Source organism: Bombina bombina, chromosome 1 (assembly GCF_027579735.1).
Source record: "Bombina bombina isolate aBomBom1 chromosome 1, aBomBom1.pri, whole genome shotgun sequence".
Classification (NCBI taxonomy): Eukaryota; Metazoa; Chordata; class Amphibia; order Anura; family Bombinatoridae; genus Bombina; species Bombina bombina.
The window spans coordinates 43,038,137-43,062,111 of NC_069499.1; the positions used below are offsets into that span (position 1 = coordinate 43,038,137).

The 23,975-nt window shown below is 38.1% G+C and overlaps 1 protein-coding gene across 1 annotated transcript in view; it reads left to right on the forward strand.

Moving 5' to 3' along the window:
• Positions 1-1,474: 1,474 nt before the first annotated feature.
• The window catches only part of LOC128644776 (potassium channel subfamily K member 1-like), an 80,957-nt gene continuing 58,456 nt past the window's right edge, over positions 1,475-23,975 (forward strand). The window contains exon 1 of the mRNA XM_053697322.1: positions 1,475-1,790. Coding sequence (XP_053553297.1) covers positions 1,475-1,790 — 316 coding nt within the window. The remainder of the gene's footprint in view (positions 1,791-23,975) is intronic.

Sequence of the window (23,975 nt, forward strand, 5' to 3'; positions counted from 1 at the left end):
TATTCTCACACACAGACTCTCTCACACACACACACTCTCACACATAGACTCTCTCACACACACACACTCTCACACATACACACAGACTCTCTCTCTCACACACTCTCACACATACACAGACTCTCTCACACATACAAACACACTCTCACACATGCTCTCACACACAGACTCTCTCACATACACACACGCTTTCACACATACACATAGACTCTCTCTCTCTCTCTCTCTCTCTCACACACACACACACAGAGACTCTCACACATACACATAGACTCTCTCTCACACACACACAGACTCTCTTACACACATTCTCACACATATACAGACACTCTCTCTCACACATACAAACACAGACTCTCTCTCTCGCACACACACACAGACTCTCTCTCTCACACATATACACACAGACTCACTCTCTCACACACACACACACAGACTCTCTCACACACACTCTCACACAGACTCTCTCACACATACACATAGACTCACTCTCTCACACACACACACTCTCACACATATACAGACTCACACTCTCACAGAGACTCTCTCTCACACATACAAACACACTCTCACACATGCACACACACAGACTCTCTCACACACTCTCACACATACACACAGACTCTCTCACACATACACATAGATTCTCTCTCTCTCACACATACGCATACACACAAACTCTCTCACACACACTCTCACACATACACGTTGACTCTCTCTCTCTCTCACACAGACAGACACTCACACACACACAATGTTTTGTTCAGTGCTTCACTGCCATTGGCACATTTACAAACTGTCATGAACAAACTGCTTACATGTTTGTGTTGTTATACTTAAATATTCCAGAGAATTAAAGGAATAGGAAAGTCAAAATCAAACTTGCATGATTCGGATAGAACATGTAATTTTAAGACAATTTTAAATTCACTTCTATTTTCAAATGTGCTTCGTTCTCTTGGTATCCTTTGTTGAAAAAGAATACACACATATCCTACACTAGTGGGAGCTAGCAGGTAATTGGTTCCTGCACACTTTTTTCTCTTGTGATTGGTTAACTAGATGTGTTCTTCTAGCTGCCAGTAAGTGCAATGTTGTTCCTTCAACAAAGGATAACAAGAGAATGAAAAAAAGTTGATAATAGAAGTATATTTTTAAAGTTTTTAAAATGGTATGTTCTTTCCAAATCATGAAAGAAAATGTTTGGGTTTCCTGCCCCTTTAATCCTCTAACAATGTAATATGATTGTCAGGAAACTCATGCAGCAAATGTATACAATCCTTGGAATTCCACTCCAGGTTTTTAAATAAGCCAAATGTTTGTAAACGTTTATTTACCTGAGATTGTAGAAGTAGGAAAAAAGATGTTGTGTGCGGAATTATCCTGCTCAGCTGAGATCGTCTCAGCACTGTGAAGCTTCTGTTGGGTGTGGTTCAGGTGAGGGCAAGAGCTCAGGTCTAGGCCAGAGAGTAAGATGGTGGAGAAGCACTCTGTATTCTTCTTATTGCTCTGCCTAACCTATATACTGTATGTTCTGCTGGGAGCTGTTGTCTTCTCCACCCTGGAACAACCCTATGAGGACAGACTGAGGTCACAGCTGGAGGCCCTATGGAGTGAGTTTATGGCCAGTAACCCCTGTGTGTCTGAGGTGGCTCTGGAAGAGTTTTTGCACAAGGCTCTGCTGGCTAAAAGCTTTGGGGTGTCATTCCATCGCAATGTGACTGAATATACTACCAAGTGGGACTTTGTGGCTTCTATCTTCTTCACAGGGACCACGCTGACCACCATAGGTAGGTGCAGCCTTGCTAGGAATCTCCTCTGCTCAGATGTGTAGGCCTAACCATATACATAAAAAACCTAGCTGAATGCTTCATGGAGAGACAAATGAAGGGCAGGTTGAGATCTGTTCCTGGGGATAAGAATGAGGAGCAAGAGCTAATCTAATGATCACTGCAGAGATGAAATAACATTGTATCCATTTGTATTAGAGTTTTTTTATGTTTAAACTGCATATTAATTAAATGCTTCTTTTTAACATTTAAAGGGATACCGTACTGTGAAATGTTCCCCTTTAATGGGACACAAAAAACATTTTTTTTCTCCCATGATTTAGAAATCACATACAATTTTAAACAACTTTCCAATTTACTTCTGTTATCTAATTTGCTTCATTCTCTTGACATCCTTTGTTGAAAAGCATCTAAATATGATTTATATATATATATATATATATATATAATCTAAATAGGCTCAGTAGCTGCTGATTAGTGATTGACTTACCCATGTGCATTGCTATTTCTTCAACAAAGGATATCTACAGAATGAGGCACGTTAGATAATAGAAGTAAATTGGAATGTTAATTAAAATTGTATTCTCTGTCTGAATCAGGAAAGAAAATGTTTGTGTTTCATTTCCCTTTAGCTGCAGATTACTAAATGTAATGGAAATTGGTCATTCATGTATTATTATTATTTTTATTTAAATATAGGTACAAATGACCAAATCCAGAATTCCAAAATCAAAACTTATTCTGAAATCAAAATGTTTTTATTAATATTTTTTAAAATAAAAAAATTACTCCACCCCCACCTGTAAATCACAATTCTCTCTGCCTGTTTCTTTGAGTTGATTTTTGTTGTTGTTTTTGTTCTAAAATGCAAATCATATTCTTTATTTATTTAAAACAACAAATATTACCTTTCTGATTACAGTACTGAATTATATTTCTGATGGTGCTAAGTATACAAAAGCATAATATAAAACTACCTTTATGGTGCATGTATAAGGTCTATTATAAAATGTAAATATTGCCTAAATGACATAAGAAATTGTTGTTTACACTATTTTCAATCCCCTCTTCAAACTGTCCTAATTTAGAGAGATAAATATTTAAAAATCCAAATAGTTTCTGGTCCCAAGCAGTTTGGCTAAAGTATTTTCTAACACTAAAACTATTGCTTTATTTTTCCCTCAAGAATATGACCTTTCAAATGGGCTGTCCCTGCAGAAAGAGCAGACCTGGTCATGTTGTGTACTTTGTACACAGAGTCTAAAGTTAGGAATTGAAATACTAAATAAAGCTGGCGGAATTCAATTAACAAAACCAGCTATTTCAGATACAAAGATCTCTGGTTACCTCTCATTGCAAGGTTATTTAAAGTGAAGGTCAGTTTCAATGAATCAGTGCCTGGTTTTTAAGAAACCTATTAAAAACAAGGGCACTTTAATTCATCAAAATTGACATTTCACTTGTTTTCTTTAAATACTTACCTTTTAATCCTGCCAGCCGCTGCAGCGTTTCCTCCGCCCGTTGCAAACCAGCTTCCTCCAATCATGCGTTGCCTCAGGCCATGATTCCACCGAGGGGGAAGCCGTGATTGGAGGAAGCCGGATTTCTGACGTATGAAGAGGCTTCCGACGGCCGGGGGAATCGCTGGAGCGGCTGTGAAGATTAAAAGGTAAGTATTTAAAGAAAACAAGTGAAATGTCAATTTTGATGAATTAATGTGCCCTTGTTTTTAATAGGCTTATTAAAAACCGGGCACCGATTAATCTAAATTGACCTTCACTTTAAGGAGAACATTTTTGCAGTACAATGTCCTTTTAAGGAAACTAGAAATGAAACATTCATGATTCAAGGAATGTGCAAATATTGGCTTTTTCCTAATTAATCTGTTGCCAGATTACTAAAATACAATTAAAGGGACAGTCTAGTCAAAATTAAACTTTCATGATTCAGATAGGGCATGCAATTTTAAACAACTTTCCAATTTACTTCTATTATCTAATTTGCTCAATTCATTAGATATCCTTTGTTGAAGAAATAGCAATGCAAATGTGTGAGCCAATCACACAAGGCCTTTATGTGCAGCAACCAATCAGCAGCTACTGAGCATATCTAGATATGCTTTTCAGCAAATGATATCAACAGAATGAAGAAAATTAGATAATAGAAGTAAAATAGAAAGTTGTTTAAAATGACATGCTCTTTCTAAATCACGGAAGAAAAAAATTGGGTTTCATGTCCCTTTAAATAAACTAAACTAAATTACAAAAAAAAAAAAAGATTACAAGATTTTTAACCAATCAGCCAATAGGATTGAACTTGAATCTGAATGGCTGATTCAATCAGCCAATCAGATTTTTCTACCTTAATTCCGATTGGCTGATAGGATTCTATCAGCCAATCGGAATTCGACGGACGCCATCTTGGATGACTTCATTTAAAGGAACCTCATTCGTCGGGAAGTCGTCGTGCCGGATGGATGTTCCGCGTCGGAGGAGCGAAGAAAGAAGATTGAAGATGCCGCTTGGAAGAAAACTTCGCCCCGATGGAGGACCTCTTCTCTGCCGCTTGATTGAAGACATCCCCGGATCGGATGAAGAGTTCTGCCTGGCTGGGTGAAGACAAGGTAGGGAGATCTTCAGGGGGGTAGTGTTAGGTTTATTTAAGGGGGGTTTGGGTGGGTTTAGAGTAGGGGTATGTGGGTGGTGGGTTGTAATGTTGGGGGGGGGGGTATTGTGTTTTTTTTTACAGGCAAAAGAGCTGATTTCTTTGGGGCATGCCCCGCAAAAGGCCCTTTTAAGGGCTGGTAAGGTAATAGAGCTGTTAACTTTTTTAATTTAGAATAGGGTAGGGAAATTTTTTTTATTTTGGGGGGCTTTATTATTTTATTAGGGGGCTTAGAATAGGTGTAATTAGCTTAAAAATCTTGTAGTCTTTTTTTTATTTTTTGTAATTTAGTGTTTTTTTTTTGTAGTTTAGTTTAGTTTATTTAATTTTATTTTAGTTTAGATATTTGTAGTTTATTTAATTTATTGATAGTGTAGGTGTATTTGGAACTTAGGTTAGGATTTATTTTACAGGTAATTGGTAATTATTTTAACTAGGTAGCTATTAAATAGTTATTAACTATTTAATATCTATTGTACCTAGTTAAAATAAATACCAAGTTACCTGTAAAATAAATATAAACCCTAAAATAGCTACAATGTAATTATTAATTACATTGTAGCTATCTTAGGGTTTATTTTATAGGTAAGTATTTAGATTTAAATAGGAATATTTTAATTAATAATATTAATTAGATTTATTTTAATAAGAATTTAGTTAGGGATGTTAGAGTTAGATAGGGTTATTATACTTAATATATATATATATATATATATATATATATATAATATATTAACTATATTAACCCTAATACAATTAGGGTTAATATAGCTGGCAGCGGTGTAGGGGGATTAGATTAGGGGTTAATCTATTTAATATAGGTGGCAGCGGTGTAGGGGGATTAAATTAGGGGTTAATGTAATTAATATAGCTGGCGGCGGGGTAGGGGGATTAAATTAGGGGTTAATGTAATTAATATAGCTGGCGGCGGTATAGGGGGATTAAATTAGGGGTTAATGTAATTAATATAGCTGGCGGCGGTGTAGGGGGATTAAATTAGGGGTTAATAATTTTAATATAGCTGGCGGCGAGGTAGGAGCTCACATTAGGGGGTAGGTAATATAGATGGCGGCGGTGTAAGGGGCTCACATTAGGGGGTATGTAATGTAGCTGGCGACGGTGTAGGGGGATCACATTAGGGGGTTATACTTTTAATGTAGGTGGCGGCGGGGTCCGGGAGCGGTGGTTTAGGGGTTAAATACTTTATTAGGGATTGCGGCGGGGGATCGCGGTTGACAGGTAGATAGACATTGCGCATGCGTTAGGTGTTAGGTTTTATTTGGCAGGTAGTTTAGGGAGTTACGGGGCTCCAATAGACAGCGTAAGGCTTACTACGGCTGCATTTTGTGGCGAGGTTAAAATGGAGTAAGATTTCTCCATTTTCGCCACGTAAGTCCTTACGCTGTATATTGGATACCAAACTGCGCGGGTTTGGTATACCTGCCTATGGCCCAAAAAACTACAGCCGAAGGCAGAAATATACGAGCGTAACTTCTAGGTTACGCCGTATATAGGATACCAAACCTGCGCAAAATTCGGCGTCGCCGGCTTTTGCGGGCGACTCTGCATATCGGATCGGGCCCATGACCTTTTGCTGCTTTCAGACTCCAATTGATTCCTATGGCATCCGCTGCCTCCAGGTTAGCGGATTGAAAAGCAGGTACGCTGGCCCGGAATAGTGGCGAGCGTACCTGTTAGCAGTTTGATAACTTGCAAAAGTTGTCAGATAGTGGCGAATTTGTATTCGGAACATCTGTAATGACGTAAGCATCGATCTGTGTCTGAGTGAGACTGGCGGATCGTATGTTACGTCACAAATTTCAACTTTTGCCGGTCTGTAGGCTTTGATAAATAGGGCGAATCAGGCTCTCCACAATTACGCTGCAGAATTCCAGCGTATGTGCGGTTGACGGCTTGATAAATAGGCCTCCTAGACTCTAGTCTAAAACACAGTTACACAGTATTTGAAATATCTTGGACAAATTAACAGGAATGCAATTAGCAATAGTAAGCGCTACCATGTAGCGTGCTTGAGAATGATACACACCTTAGCAAAAATGCTGTGTCAGAGAGGGTTATAGTTTATACATACTGTACATTGGTTTGTGGACTGATGAGAATAGTGAGAGAGAAGTTTAGTAGATGGTGGTCAGAGGGTATGGAACATTGGTTTGTTGACTGATGAGAATAGTGAGAGAGAAGTTTAGTAGATGGGAGTCAGAGGGTATGAAACATTGGTTAAGTGAGAAGATGGCACAGAGATTAGTGAATATCAGGTCAATGGATTTACCTTCCCAATTAGCCACAGATGGGGTTCATTGAGCCAGGCTGAGAGAGGTGGTAAGAGAAAAAGAAATTTAGGAGCTGCTGGTTAAGATTTTAAATGGGAATACTGAAAGTATAAGGCCAGAGACATTAAATGTAACAGACTACAGAAGTAGAGCTTCAGGCTCTTAAAGTGAATGTAAAGTTGAATGAGTGCCCGGTTTTTAAACATACTATTAAAAACAGGGGCACTTACATTCATTAAACTTTACATTGCAGCATTTTTTTAAAATACTTACCATTTTTTTTTTTTAGCAAGACCAGACTGGCGATCCTCTGCCCGCTTCTCATGCTGTACTTAGCACCCCAATGATGAAACCAGCTTTCTCCAATCACGGCGTGGCCTCATGAGCTGGACGCTCTGGGGTGCCATGATTAGAGGAGGCTGGTTTCGTCATTGCTGAGGTAAGTACAGAGGCGCTGCGGGCGGAGGATCGCCGGTCTGGGTTTGCTAAAGAAAAGGTTAGTATTTTAAAAAAACAAAATGCTGCAATGTAAAGTTTAATGAATGAAAGTGCCCCTGTTTTTTTTTTTTTTTAAAAGATTTTTATTGAGGTTATGTAGATAGCAAACCATAAACAAAAGTTCAGTAGCATATATACATTGGGTACAATAACAATTGTGTAGCTTGTACATTCATATAGAAAGAATTGGATTATCATGTATATGACAGCGTATAATTATAAAGACAGTACAGTACTATTGTACAAAACACTGAATATGCATATGGGAACCTCATTTTCTATTTTTTGTAGGAAATGAAAGCACCTCCACAAGACCAGCAGACCACTCATGGGCCTATGTACTTTAATGAATAGGAAGAGGAGCTCTAATGTTACATACGGTCACTTTTGGACCTTGAAATTAAGTTAATATCTTATAACGACCTGTGTCACATGAAATTAGATATAAAAACAGTAATATATACAACAAAATTATATGTCATAAGTAATGAGAGTAAATAGTAGGTAAATAGGAAAGGGGATCTTAATGGCCGCAATATTTGTAAAAATATGAAATAGGTATCAAGGGGAAGTACGATGGAGTCTGCGCTCCATTGTTTAACCAGTAAACAGATTTGAGGGGAGGGAAGATGGAGCAACTATTCTGGAAATTATGATCTCAGGGCAAACTGTATGGATATTTTCTCAAACCCAAAATTTCCTAAAACTATCTCAAGACAGTACATCTTAGCAACTAGTAGACAAAACGCCAACTTATAGTGTCTAGCAATAATTGGCAAACGTTACAACAGTAATATAAATATAATTCCCATCCTACCAAGAATGGTAACATATAGTACATTCCAGTATTTTCTGAAGTTAACAAAAAATGTATTATTGGGAGATAATTGCAGTCAAACCAAATTACAGATTTTCTACATTTGGTCTCTCAAGAATATACAAGAAGCCCATAATTTTAAGCTAAACTGTGAATAAAATAAACTGGTAGTATCACCCGTATCAAAACATGATCTAGAATCTGGTGGATAATTCTAGCAGCACAGAATTTACAATTGCAATTGCAGCTGCAGCAAAAATATAGTTCTGTAATATTATTCTTGCTTGATATAGCATGATCCTATAAAAGGAGTTCACTATCTATTAAGTGCACATCTAAATAACTGGCAAGCTTTAGGTGAAAATACCATATATAATAACAACCTATCATAGCAGAGAAAGGTGCAGCTTTTGTGGAGTATATGATGGGCACCTATGTACTATGACTCTATTAATGTAAATTGAGCCAGAAGAGACATTTACAGGCTGCATGTGAAAAGGTATTAGGATCTATAAAACATATAAAACATATAATATGCAGTACTGCTATAACTAGATATGCTAAACAGTAATGAAAAGGCAACGTTTGGGGTATGTAGAAATTTTCCATACACTGGTATAGTCTCAGGCTAAACAACTTCCTGAGTATAACTAGACTGTGGACAACGTTTGTCGTGTTGTTGGGATATCACTGACTAAATACAACAGTTCTCGCATACTTCTTGAGGACTTAGCATACCAGTTCAGAATTTTGATAGTAAATACCTTAATGGCTGGGAGAGTGTCATTGTATATGCTAATATGAGAAAGTCCCGGTGAATATGTCATTCTCAGCCCACTCCACAGCATATGGAGCTGAAAGTGTTAACTAGGGAAACGGGTCCTAAGTGTAAAAGTTGTCGGCTCCAAGGACCCAGTGCCATCGTTTGAATTATTTCTACTGCAATATATGAGCGAGCTGCAGATAAAAACTCGGTCGGCAGCAGCCCTGGAAAACCTCCTGGATCAAAAGGGACAAATAAACCAATATGCTGTTCTAGTTCGGTCTGAGAGGAACTGCAGAGCGAGAAGGTGAAAGATTCAGCTCCATTGCAATCGCTGTCTCGATCTGCAAAGTCCCTGAAGCCAGCAGCAACGTCTAGCCACACAGACGGCAGTACCAAGGCTCTGGATCGCTGTGCCTGAACTCGCAGCTTATTTTGAATTGCTTGGGTGACTGACTCGCCTCTTATGTTCGCTCCTCCAGCAGATTTAGGTCTAGTATGATCCCGGCCACATGACTCCTCATAGAACCCCGGCATCTCCCGGTCTGGAGCTATGGAAAGTGTAGGTTCCCCAGCCGTAGAGAGCGTCTCACTTATCGGGCTATAAAGGTGGGGTGTCGTTGCACTGACCGGCACTATCTGAGTGGTTGAGTGGACACAAGTATGTTCCCCTGTCTGTGGCCCAACAGCTCCATGCAGCCTGAGGAGTCCACTGAGCTCTTTCTCTAGGCTTTGAAAGTGATTGGACAGTAGCTGGGTGACTGTGTACTCCCATCTGTTCAGCGCCTCCATTATCAGGATATAGGTAGCGGTATCTCTGTTCCAAGAAGCAGATAGCTTTTTGTTTGATTAGAAAAGGGAGAGCAACAACTATGTGTTGCTAATAACCCGGAATCCGTGGGGACAGGGGGGGGGGTAAAAATGCAGCAGCCCCGACTACACAGTCAGGCAGAGTCACTAGGTAGGCCTGATTGCCACGTGTTCTGTCCCTATGCGGTCTAGCTGAGGAGCATAGGAAGATCCGTTTATGTAGATTTATCTCGTCAACTCCTCCAGGGCAACTCCAGGCACATTGATTGAGATGTCCAGTACAGTAGTTGTGGTTTTAACAGAGAAACATATAATTAAACCCTAGTAAGAGTCGAGAGCTCCTCTCGCACACGTCCTTCCGCAACAGCTGCAGGCTCCGCCCCCCAAGTGCCCCTGTTTTTAATAGTATTTTTAAAAACCGGACACTCATTCATTCAACTTTACATTCACTTTAAATTGTAACTCTCTTATACAGAGGTATAACAGAAACTTGCCAAAGAATGCTACAAAGGGTGTTGAGGAGGATGTGAGGACAATGGCAGTAGAGAAATCTACCTGGGAGGACAGCAGTGTTAGTTTAGCTCCTTAATAGAGTGCAAGCCCTGAGTAGAATATCTCTTCCTAAGATGCCATATATCTATATACAAATACCTCTGTCTCCTAAATATTCTTACTGGCTCCTAACTTTTAAACAGATTTGTCAACCCCTGGCCTAAAAGATTTAAAGTAAATGTAAATTTTGATGCTAAAGCGCCCGGTTTTTAAAAATTTAATTAATCAAAATTTACATTTCACTCCTGTTGTGAAAAAAACTTACCTTTTTAAAGGACCAGTCAACACAGTAGATTTGCATAATCAACAAATGCAAGATAACAAGACCATGCAATAGCACTTAGTCTGAACTTCAAATGAGTAGTAGATTTTTTTTTTCTGTCAATTTTAAAAGTTATGCCTGTTTCCACTCCCCCTGTACCATGTGACAGCCATCAGCCAATCACAAATGCATACACGTACCATGTGACAGCCATCAGCCAATCACAAATGCATACACATTTATTCCGTGAATTCTTGCACATGCTCAGTAGGAGCTGGTGACTCAAAAAGTTTAATTATAAAAAGACTGCACATTTTGTTAATGGAAGTAAATTGGAAAGTTGTTTAAAATTGCTGCTCTATCTAGATAATGAAAGTTTAATTTTGACTTGAGTGTCGCTTTAATCTTCCTTCGGTCGTTACAAGCCATTTCTGAAGTCAGAAATGATGGATAGGTAATCCTCGAATCATGGCTCCCCCCCGGGGAATCGGTGTCTGATTCAACGTCGTGATTGGAGGAAGCCGGATTCCTCATTTTAGACCCAGGAAGAGGCTTTGCAACGGGTGGAGGAAGCTGGTGCAGCTGTCAAGTTTAAAAGTTGTTGTTGTTTTTTTTCTTTTTTTTTTTTTTTTTCTTCACACAGCAGGAGTGAAATGTAAATTTTAATGAATTTATGTGCCCCTGTTTTTAATAAAATTTTTAAAAACCGGGCACTTTAGCATAAATATTGACATTCACTTTAAGCTATATATCTGTACTATATGAATCATTAAATGAATCATTTAGTATTCTGTGTGTATATGTGTATGTGTGTGTGTGTATATGTATATATATATGTGTATATATGTGTATATATGTGTGTGTATATATGTGTATATATATATATATATATATATATATATATATATATATCTATATCTCTGTTGTGTAACAAATGACCAGCATTAACCTCCCGGGCAGCTGCATCCCAATAAATGACTTGCTTGAAGGGACATTATACCCTCATTTTTTCTTTTCATAAATGTTTTGCAGATGATCTATTTATATAGCCCATACAGTTTTTGTTTTTTTTAAATGTATAGTTTCACTTATTTTTAAATAACATTGCTCTGATTTTCAGACTCCTAACCAAGCCCCAAAGTTTTATGAGAATACCCACGTATACCTATTCCAGCTTGCTCTTGTTTGTGTAAAGGGTCTTTTCATATGCAAAAAAAGGTGGACGGGGGAGTGTCTTATTTCCCACTTGCAGTGGGCTTTCCAGCTACCTTTTCAACACAGCTAAACTGAGAGCTTCTAAGTAAGTCTTTAAACAGTTTTATACTGGATTTTTATATCAGTATCTGTGCATCTTATTCTTTATAGTAGTGTCTATTACATTCAGTTATATGAAAATTAGTGTACACTGCTACTTTCATTAAATTTAGCAATATATTGTCAGAGCTGTTTAATGAACAAAAGACATTGTGAGACCCAATGACAAACTACAGTGTATTAGGTGGTTGAGCAGAGTCTTTTGTGAGAAACCCTTTTTCTTTTCTGTTTCCACTGGGAGGAAATGACTTAATTGGAGCAGTTTTCCATTCCTTGGAAGAGGTTTGATTATTAGGGGTTTTATATGGATTTGCAGAAGCTTTTTGCTTTTTAAAATCTTACTGTGTGTTTTATCATTTAGTAAACGGTGTTGTTATCTCATATGGAGGACACAAATTGATCTCTGCGGGACAAATAGCTGTATGGCGTGTACTCATGGGCATTCACAGAAACATTTTCTGGGGTGTTTAAAAATGTCCTAACCATGCATATACAATGTATACATAATAAATTAATATTTTGTAACATCCATTCTGTATTGCACATTTAAAATATTTTACCAGGAAGGATACATTGAGAAGCAAGTAGTACTGATAACCAGTCAGTAATGACAGTATAATCCAGGCTCATGCTAGAAAAAAAGTAAAATTAGATTATAATCACAAATGTAGTTACAATTACAATGGTAATGTCAATTATTGATTATATACTGTATGTGTGTGTATGCATATTAAGCTAACTAAAATGTACCAAATGTTATACCAAACACATGCATAAAGTGATGGTAAACTTTCCCCTTTGGCTAAACAGATCTGGAATGTTGGTGATATTTTATTTTGAGTTTAATTCATCAGTTGTAATGAAGATGCGCTATAACTTACTTTTTAATGTAGCGCTGAAATTCAAATTCCCGGTGCCCTGGCCACCCACTATATAGCAATTGGTGCTATAGCTACAACAAAAGTGCCATTTGGCTAGAGTACTGATTGGAGAACAGTTCAAACTGTTAGCTCAACAAATATATTACTTCTGAAGTGGGTGGCGAGGGCGCCAGCAATTTTAATTTTAGCACTACATTAAAAAGTAAGTTTATAGCGCATATTCATTACAATACAAAGGGCGGAAGTTTATTATCCCTTTAAAGGACGTGATGCACTTTTTTTTCTGTGTCATATAAAAAAATGTCTCAGAATGTATTGGTGTATTTGCTTTTTGTGCAAAATAAATCAACTTTTTCTGTGGTAGCTATCCCTATCAGCCAATGAGCAATAGGGTCCCAGGACCCAAATGTATACAATAGGGTGCTTACTGTTAGTTTCACCTTTAATTTAAACCTATTTTACTTTTTTCATACAAAAAATAGTTTTAACATGTTCAACAGCTGTTTTTTACATATACATAATTAAAACATCTGAGTGATAAATTCCTTATCAGAAGGGTTTAACTGCTTGTTCTATAATAAATCACTGTCAGCTGATCAGTGTTGCTGAGGGTCTCACACAAACCATTGGGCATACTGAATGTGACTTATGGGTCCTTAACTTGATCTATTAAGATAAGTGATTTGAACTTCTACATCTACTTTTTTATATGTAGAGGATCATATGAAGAGACTCACAACTGTGATCCTGACCAAAAATCTAACTTTGCATGTATAATTTAGGAACATGTCAGCCAATCACTGGGCTGCATGTAGGAAGGTCAGGGTTCTGTGTTCCATATAATGCAAACCTGGGTCACTGCAACATTTTTTCTTTCATACAAGTGTTGAGAGTCCACAATCCATGACTCCTGTGAATTACTCTTCCTGGCAAAGGAGAAGGCAAAGATTCCCAAACCCCAAGAGCTCTATAAAACCCTCCCACCTTACTGGTAATCAGTCTTGTCTTTGCCTCAGCAGGAGGAAGGTGAAGAATGAAGGTGTTTCTTATGTTGTTCTGTGAGCGGTGTTCTCAGACTGATGTGAGGCCCATTTCCACTCAGAGAGCTGCTGTTAGACGTAGAGATGTATTGAGAGTATGTAGTAGAGGCCGAATCCCTACCCTATGGGAGTTAGTCACAAGTCTTTCACAGGTGTTGCAGGGATCTGTCCTTAGTTTCCTCCTGTTGGGTGATTGGTATACTCCTATTACATATCCTCTGCTGTTATGTTTCAGCACTGGATGTCCAGTAGTTTGATGCCTATGGGTAAGTACATATTTTTATTTAGGAGCACTCATTGAGCCAGTTGGGCTATGTAATTTGTGCACTATTGTACTCAACAGTATTTATTATGTTTTTTTTTTTTTTTTTTTTTTATGGGTTCTTTTTAGTTTTTAAGGCTCTATTCCCCTTTAATTTTTTTCTTTGAACATTTTCTTTTATGTTTGGATTAGCACGTGTTGGGTCAGTGAAGTTTTTGCATGATGGTTTGCCTGATTTGCACACATTGGCTAGTGGAGATTTTGCACACAGGGTTTACTTTTTTGGCACACTTTTGTATATTTAACCATGCTGTTAATGCGCTCAAATTTGGAAGGCACGGGTAACCAGATTCTTATTGTTCTCTTTTTTGCGCAGCGTTTTTTCTTTTTGATGTCTTGTTGGCGCTCCGTAACCTTGCTGTGTTTTTTTTTTAATTTTTTAATTTTTTTTTATTTAATATTTTATTGAGGATATAACATACATAAGTTCCAAATGGATCAATGTCATACACAGCAAATCACATACATATTGTTATTGCAATATTACAAGTGCAGCACAATTGCAGAGTAACAGTAAGAAATGCAGGTATTAGGATGAACTTTATGGTATGACATAGGTTAAATTTCTCAACATATGGCAGATGTGGTCTCAAATAGGCACGTAGTCCTCCCTTTTTTTTAAATTTTTTTTTATTTTATTTAAAGAGGGTACAATAAACAAAGGTAACCCCTACTTGCGGGTGTCAAGGCTTATGAGCCTAAAATCCCCTTAAAAGAGCAAATGGTCTCTCTTTTGACATTTTAACAGTAGCGTGTATTAATAGGGGGGGTATAGTAGGGGTCACTTATGAATATTGAGTATGCAGGGCCACTTTTGGACCCGTGATAAGTGTGTATGTGTGTGTGTATGTATGTGTGTGTGTGTGTATATATATATATATACATCACTAATGACTCTGGCGTTCTAGGAGTATAACGCGGACGCTGTGTTCCGCACAAGTTCAGATTATGAAACTTGTCTTGAAGAAGGCCTAAGAAAAGGCCGAAACGTTGACAATACACTTTTGTTAGAACTACAATAAAAGATTACCTTATGTATGAAGTCCTGTGAGTGCCCTCCTTCCCTACTAGTATTATATATATATATATATATATATATATATATATATATATATATATATATATAATTTGTAAACGTAGCAATTAAACAATATGGCATTTAGAAAGTAGATTTCTCAGTGAGAACAGTTGCTAAAACTATCAACATTGTATTTACAAAACCTCCAATCATGTTTACATAAAATAGTTTTTTCTCAATAATATGACCCATGGGAAAATAATTTGAATAAACTAATCCCTCATCATCAGAGGCCACTCTTGGACCTCCTTGTCCTCTGGGATATGTCATATGGGGATATAAGCTGTATGAACTAGTTATGAAAATATGGTAAACAGATTTATTAATGAGTAGAGACCACAAAGTGAACAGATAGCTGTCTTAGTATCTAAGGAGTAACCACTGCTCTGATCACTCTTGGTCCAGCTGGACTATTTAGATTGTATCAACAGTCTGTTGCTGAAAGGCTACCCTTGGACCACTAGGTAAGTTAATAGGTAGAACGTATATAGAAGCTTATACAGCATATATAGGATATATCTTAGATGAAGAACCACATTCCTATTTTAAACATAGAGGTGTGCACTTTTACTATAGGTGTAACTATTAGACATTATAGCACTCTAGGCAGATGTTAGTATAGTAGACTTGTACGAGATATGATTTCTTGGCTAACATCCATAGTGGTAATTCATGGTAATAAGATTCAAACTATGGAAAAGTGCTTACAGGGTTATCTATGACATAGAATAGAGAAGAGTACATTCTGCAGTCACAACCTAAGCTTTAACATGTTAAAATATTTTAAAAGAAAAACACTAGCAGATGAATACTTTATCTATTATGCCATAATTCCTTACTACCCACAGAGGATGAAATGATTCTACTCCGTCTCGGCCGCCAACAGAGTAGTGCAGTGTTGAACCTATGTTGTTATAAGACCTTCTGCAAGTTAGGGTATACTTACAATTGGTAAGAATGGAGCTATCCTGTCTAGAAAAATGAAGGATCAAACCAGGTGCATTAGAATGGACTAGTTATGCTACCATGCTGTGTATTCATAAGGAGACCTGTGTTGAAAACTGCAATGCCTATGACTAGGGCCACTATTATGCAAAACTGGAGAAAACAGCAAACATAGACGTCTAGAGACACCAGCCCACAGCAGGCCCGTGTTCAAGGTGTAGATGAGCACTAAGTCCGTTCAACCGATTCCCACTTTCTTGCGCTGTGGAGAGGTAGAGGCATAACAGGGCTGAACAGAGTACAGAAGTGGTTGTCGGTACTCCTTCCCCCACCATATATCTCTCCATGGCAAACTACCTCCTTCTCCAGAACAGAAAATTCCTGTTGTCCAAATGTATTAGACATTGCTAGCATCATATTATTTCGACTAGTGTCCTCCATAGGAGCCTGTATAAGCAAACTGGTCTCCTCAGCGTTCTCCTCGTTATAGGAAGCCAGTTGAGCAGGGCCAATTTCCGTACATTGTTGCAGTTCACCTTGGGATGAACTTATATCGAGTACTCCTTTTCCATTCCGTTGGCCATTTATCACCATCTTTTTGTCGGTTAACTGTATAGTGAATCAATCTGAAAACAGGATTGCATAACCCCATAAACTGGGGGGGGGGGTGGTTATCGTGCAGCAGCCCCAGACCTATGCTGAACATTACACACAGGGTCCACTTTCAAAGCCGCAATGTAGTTAGATCGCAGCTGGGCACAAGATGGCTTCTAGGTCTGTGTGGTAGTTACCACATAGCTGTTACAAAGAGCATAGGCGAGATTGCAATCAGTTTCTCCACTCCCGGGATGTTTAAAGATTCTGCCTGGGAAATCGCTATCGGGGATGTAGGTTAGAAGAAGTTATATAATTTGATATTTATAGCTGATAAAGCCTGCTAAGTCTAGTACCCGGAACTTCACTTAGACGCGTCCTGCCGCAATGGAAGCAGGCTCCGCCCCCCACTGCTTTTTGCTTGGCAGGGGTACATTTTTCCTTTACAGACACACAGGGAAATGGTTAAAAGAGGAATAACCTATTTCCAAAAGTATGCATAGAGAGCACTCTGGGCCCTGACTAGAAGGAGGAATTCCAAGATTAGGATAAATAAAATATAACCTTTATTATACAATTAAAAACCAAACATAGGGGGGGCGGAGTTTGACTGAGCTCAGAGATGGACGTGTGATCTCTGAGCTCTGAGCTGGTATAACAAATAGTCAGCAATACAGTCCCAATACTTGACTGAACTGTTTTAAAATATTGGGTGAGGTCTCTGGACACTGGGGCTACAATCCGAAGAGAGGCAGGGGGCAGTTGGAACTGCAAAGAAGCTTTTTGTTTAAGTGGATTTGCGCCGAAAACGGACTGACCCCCGCAGCAACAATGGCGCGCTGAAAAAGTGCCATCTATAGCATCGGAACCAGGGGTTAGTGTGGAAACTACACTAGATGTGAGGTAAAAAGCGGAGGGGTGGACATATGAGCCACTAACGAGCTAGCTATATAGACCGCTCCGGTCCCAGAACGTCACACTGGTAAGCCGTCCCCATTTCTCACTCACATAGGCCTGGTGACTACCGCTCCATGCATTAAATTACAGCTAACGGCCGGAAAAGAAGGCTACCCAGATCCACCGCCGTTTGTCTCTCTCTCACCATCGAGATCTTTGTAACAAGGGCCTTTAAGAAAGGAGGGCAGACACGGCAGGTTTTCTCTTTTAGTCAATAAATAAGAGACACTCAGCGCATAATGTTATAAGTTAAGGCCGCAGGAGGCACAATGTCATAAGAATACAACAAAATAAAAATGGGCTATATCATACATTTTGGAAGTGGACTGAAACTGTCACATATTATATAACTATGGTGTAAAAATACTATAGGATCAAAGGTGTAAGGTGTGTCCTGATGCTTGCAGCATAACCCCTGCTACACATGCCCACACGGCAATAAACAAAAAAATATTGGAAGATAGCTATATTGTGCCATACCGAGATAATCGGCTGATTTCACCTCCTTTAACTAATTAAAGACATTATTTATCTGAACAACAGAGTTTCTATGTGATAGTAGAATACCACTCCTAGCCTGAGACACTTTTCACCTACACAGCAGGATATCTACATATCAGTAAGGCATTATCACCAACTTGAAGGCTACCCAAAACCATAAGATACTCCTCTACAATATTCAATTCTTATCTCTGACAACAAGTAACTAATATGTCAACCAAAAAACCTACTAAGGGAGATAAGACAAGTAAATCTTCAAATGTGAGTACCTTCTTTAAACCTTCACGCCACAGTAAACCAACAGACACAGTGACAATGGAGATGGAGGGAAACTCAGACATTGAATTAGACCCTTCTCCTCACAATGAGACACACCCAGTAACAAAAGCGGATCTTAAAGACCTTATTTCAAAACAAGACATTGCAGCAAATTTTGAAAAATTGTGGGGAAAGATAGATTCAATGCATTCTGCTGTCACATCTAGCCTTACCGACATAAGAGCTGATATAGCAGACCTGGGAGGTAGATTGGAAGCTTTGGAAGAGCACAGAGACCCAGTAAACAATGAAATAGAAGCTACTTCTCAGGCCCTACAGTCACAAAAACAAACCATCAACGAGTTACAAGATAAGGTCGATGACCTAGAAAATAGGACACGCAGAAATAACAGGCTTAAGGGGGTCCCAGAATCAATCACTAACCCAGATCTCAATATATACTTGAAACACTTGTTTAGAAATATTACAGGAGAATCAGAAGAATCAGAGTTTGCTATTGAAAGAGCTCATAGAGCGTTAAGAGCAAGGCCTAAAGAAGAGGCACCTCCTAGAGATGTCATAATAAAATTCTCATTCTTCCCAGATAAAGAGAAAATCCTTCAAGCTTCCAGAAGTAAACCAACCTATAAATTTCAAGGAAGCGTTATACAATTCTTCCAAGATCTCAGCATCAGGACCCTTCAAAGAAGAAGCTCCTTGCGTCCTCTAACCTCTCTCTCCTACGCAAAAGCCAAATTAAATACAGATGGGGCTTTCCCTTTGCCCTACATATCCTTAAATACAACAAAACCTTTACAGTCCATGATGTTGAAGATATCTCCTCCACCTGCAAATCATTGGGACTGGAGGTCCCGATCATACCATCTGAGGATCGACCGCATCCATTGCAGGGTGCTCCCAACCAAGCAAAGTGGACACAAGTAAACCGAAAAGAGCCAAAAAATGATACAATCCTAATGTTGAAGGAACCACCCACCTTGTTTTTTCTCCTTGTGTCTGCATGCGAGGAACAGGATCACCATCTAGATCCGTCATGCGGAGGCCCATTCCTTCGGGTACTATCTGGCTATAGTCCCTATTAGAGAAACTTTGGCTATACAGTCCTTGGGAAGAGACAAAACTGATAACCTCCCTTATACAGAATGAGGGAGGAAATTGAAATAAGTTGTTTCCTGTTTAGAATACATGTTCAGTTATTTTAGTTGCACTTTCAGCAGTGGCGGCTGGTGAATTTTTAGGATGGGGGTGCACAAGACCCTCCCCCTATTAGAAAGACACGCCCCTTTGAAAATCCACGCCCCTTTTTAAAAACCACGCCCCTTTAACAAGCCACACCCATTTTTAAAAGCCACACCCCTTAGTGAAAATCACGCCCCTCAAATGGCCCCACCCATTTGAACCAGCGGTGTTTTTGGTCATCGTCTTCTTGAAATATCCAGCCCCGGCCTGGGGGTAACTTCAACTGAAGTTTGTGACTGATTCCTCAACATTATTCTCAAGTATCTGCTGATATTGAGTGGAATCCATGAGACCCTCAACAATATTCCCAGTAGTACAGGTCTTTGGAGGTGGTCTGTGGGCTGTTTTTGACCGTTCTCACCATCCTTTGCCTTTGCCTCTGGCCCTCTCTGATATTTTACTTGCCCTGCCACTTCTGGCCTTAACAAGAACTGTGCCTGTGGTCTTCCATATCCTCACCATGCATTGCTCACTGTGTTCCTCATAGTGGACACAGAAATCTTAAATCTATGAATGCATACTCTTCAGTACAGCCATGTTCATGTGCGACAGTGCACAAATGGAGGAGCCTACACTACCTGCCCATGTCTAGTCTTAAAATATACATGATGGTGCTCAGTTAAATTATATAATAACATATATATATATTAACCAAATGATTAATTAAAGCTGCAAAATAATAAGAATGTTGAATGTACATTTATGAAAACATATATATTCCTGGATTTAAAGAACCTTCCACTTTATAGAGAAATACAACCACATTTAAATTACTGTTGCCCCAGCCCCCAGTGTTCGATATTAGGCAATGCAGCCAAAGGCCTTGGCAACATGAAGATAAATACACCCACATTTTACTTTCTACAAAAGAAGATTATTTCTATTACACTAGTGCTTAATAATTAACTTCAACAGTAAAGATTAAAACAGAATGTTGATAACTCAAGTACAATTTTTGTAAATTAAGTCAATCCGCCTGTCTTTTTTTGAGGCAAATAAATCAATAACATTTTCGGTGAATGTAGGCATGTCATTGATCAATTGTTTTTCAATTGTGAGCATGGCTAGAGCAGTCAGTCTTTCCTCAGTCATGGTGCTCCTTAGAAATGTCTTAACTCGTTTTAAAGTTGAGAAACATCTCTCAGCCTCAGCAGTTGTCACGGGAATAGTCGAAATAATTTGCAACAGTTTGTAGGTCTCCGAGAAAGTACTGTCCAAGTTATTTTCTATTACAAACTGTAGAAGACTGATGGCACCATTCATATTTCGGAAATCTGGTCTTCTGTAAATTACTCCTAGTTCAGTTTTCAGCCGATCTTTCTGTAATGTGTGATAAACCGCTGATGTTTGTTCAAGAAGCTGATTTGGAAAATTTTTCTCGTAATCTGCAAATTTTTCCGCTTGGAGGAGAGAAACAGCTGAGTAGTGAGTTATAAAAGAAAATCTATCTTTTACTTGATTTGTGATAACATCGCATATCTCTTTAGCTGCCACAGTCTGAGCAATGTGAATATTTTCTCTCTTCCTTTTCCTAGATGTTTCCTCTGTTTCTGATATCGTCATGGTCACTGTGTCCATTCTTTCCCTTTCGTTTTCCATTGTCTGCTGGAAAGTGTTAATATGTTTTCGAATAAGTGCCGCATCTGTTTGTGTTTTCTGAAGTTGGTTGTATAACACATCTACATGTGGCATAATATTGTGAAAAACTGTAAGCCAAAACACGAATACCGAGTCTTGTAACATACGCCGAATAGCCCCCGCTTGATTTATAGCTATTTCTTTTTTCGATGTTGACTCTATTTTTTCCATGCATTCAATTAACTGTTCCCTGTTTTCAAAAACTGTATTGACGGTTCGACTCTTGAAATTCCACCTGGTGGCTGAACCATGAGGTATCCTTCTTCTAACAGTTTCATCTAGAATAGCTATCCTTTGTGGCGAGTTACTAAAAAAGTTAGTAATGTCACTTAGATTTGAAAAAAATACTCGAACTTGTTGATTTTGACTGCTTGCTTGGCTGACAATTAAATTGAGCTGATGTGCATAGCAATGCACAAAATGTGCATTCTTGTAGGTACGTTTAATTATAGCCTGAACACCTGCATGCTGACCACTCATCACGCTTGCACCGTCGTAACTCTGCGATATCAGTTTCTCTGGGTTGTCTATAACTTTTTCCAAAGTAGCTTGAATACACGTAGCTAAAGATTCTGCATCATGTCCAGCTGGATTAGTGAATTCCCAGAATCTCTCAACCGGTTGTCCGTTACCTATAATGTATCTAAAAACAACAACCAATTGGAAGGCAGATGAAACATCAGTAGTTTCATCTGCTATCACTGCTACAAAACTTGCATTTGAGATTTCCTTCTTTATTTGGTTCTGGCAAACAGTAAGCATACAGTCTAATAAATCGTTTTGAATTTCTTTTGACGTTCCTTTAAAAACAGTGGCACTAGCGAGATGTTCTTTTAGAGATGCATCAAGCTCTGCTGAGAAGTTTATAAGACCTCTGAAAATGCCTGGATTTAATGAATCATCGCGTTCGTCATGTCCTCGAAGTGCAAGCTCAAATGCGCCGCAAAATAAAATACAATTAATTATTTTGGAAAGAACATAGCGATTTTTGGTTACTTGCTCATTATGTCTTTTAATATTCAAACGATATGCACTGTCAAGTTGTTGCCGAATATCAACCCTTCCTAGCAAATTAAACTCTAATGTGGAGTTTAAATGTGATTGGGAGCAATTATGTTTATTGGTTTTTTGACTTAAATGTGATAAATCGGCGACCCCATAACTCACCCAGCTTGAATCCCCACTTTGTTTTGCAAACAGGAGACAATAAAAACAAAAGAGCCTGTTAGATAATTCACAACCACAAATCCATGGATATTTATCATATACCTCGGGTTTGAATTCTCTTTTGTAATCTCTAGTTTTACATTTTGTCACCTGGGTAAGGTTAAGCATAGGTGTTGGCCTGAGCATTTTAATTTCCATTTTTCTTTCAATGGGCAACGTTGAAAAATGTAATTGCTTTAGCTCAGATACACTAATTTTACTAAGTGCCATCTTAACTGTTAGTTTACACACAAAGAACAGTCCTTTGCTCTTATCTAATATATAACTTGTAGGTAGGTAGCTCTGCAGCTGTTAGAAAATATACAACTTAATAGTTTAGTAGTTTGACGGTTGTTATGTAATATATAACTTGTAGGTAGGTAGCTCTGCTGCTCTGCAGCTGCTAGAAAATATACAACTCCACTTGAAAAGATAGTTTAATAGTTTGGCGGTTGTTATGTAATATATAACTTGTAGGTAGGTAGCTCTGCAGCTGTTAGAAAATATACAACTTAATAGTTTAATAGTTTGGCGGTTGTTATCTAATATATAACTTGTAGGTAGGTAGCTCTGCAGCTGTTAGAAAATATACAACTTAATAGTTTAATAGTTTGGCGGTTGTTATGTAATATATAACTTGTAGGTAGGTAGCTCTGCAGCTATTAGAAAATATACAACTCAACTTGCAGTAATAGTTTAATAGTTTGGCGGTTGTTATGTAATATATAACTTGTAGGTAGGTAGCTCTGCAACTGTTAGAAAATATACAACTCAACTTGAAGTAATAGTTTAATAGTTTGGCGGTTGTTATGTAATATATAACTTGTAGGTATGTAGCTCTGCAGCTGTTAGAAAATATATTAAAAGTTTAATAGTTTTGTGGTTGTTATGTAATATATAACTTGTAGGTAGGTAGCTCTGCAGCTATTAGAAAATATACAACTCAACTTGCAGTAATAGTTTAATAGTTTGGCGGTTGTTATGTAATATATAACTTGTAGGTAGGTAGCTCTGCAGCTATTAGAAAATATACAACTCAACTTGCAGTAATAGTTTAATAGTTTGGCGGTTGTTATGTAATATATAACTTGTAGGTAGGTAGCTCTGCAGCTATTAGAAAATATACAACTCAACTTGCAGTAATAGTTTAATAGTTTGGCGGTTGTTATGTAATATATAACTTGTAGGTAGGTAGCTCTGCAGCTATTAGAAAATATACAACTCAACTTGCAGTAATAGTTTAATAGTTTGGCGGTTGTTATGTAATATATAACTTGTAGGTAGGTAGCTCTGCAGCTATTAGAAAATATACAACTCAACTTGCAGTAATAGTTTAATAGTTTGGCGGTTGTTATGTAATATATAACTTGTAGGTAGGTAGCTCTGCAGCTGTTAGAAAATATATTAAAAGTTTAATAGTTTGGCGGTTGTTATGTAATATATAACTTGTAGGTAGGTAGCTCTGCAGCTATTAGAAAATATACAACTCAACTTGCAGTAATAGTTTAATAGTTTGGCGGTTGTTATGTAATAT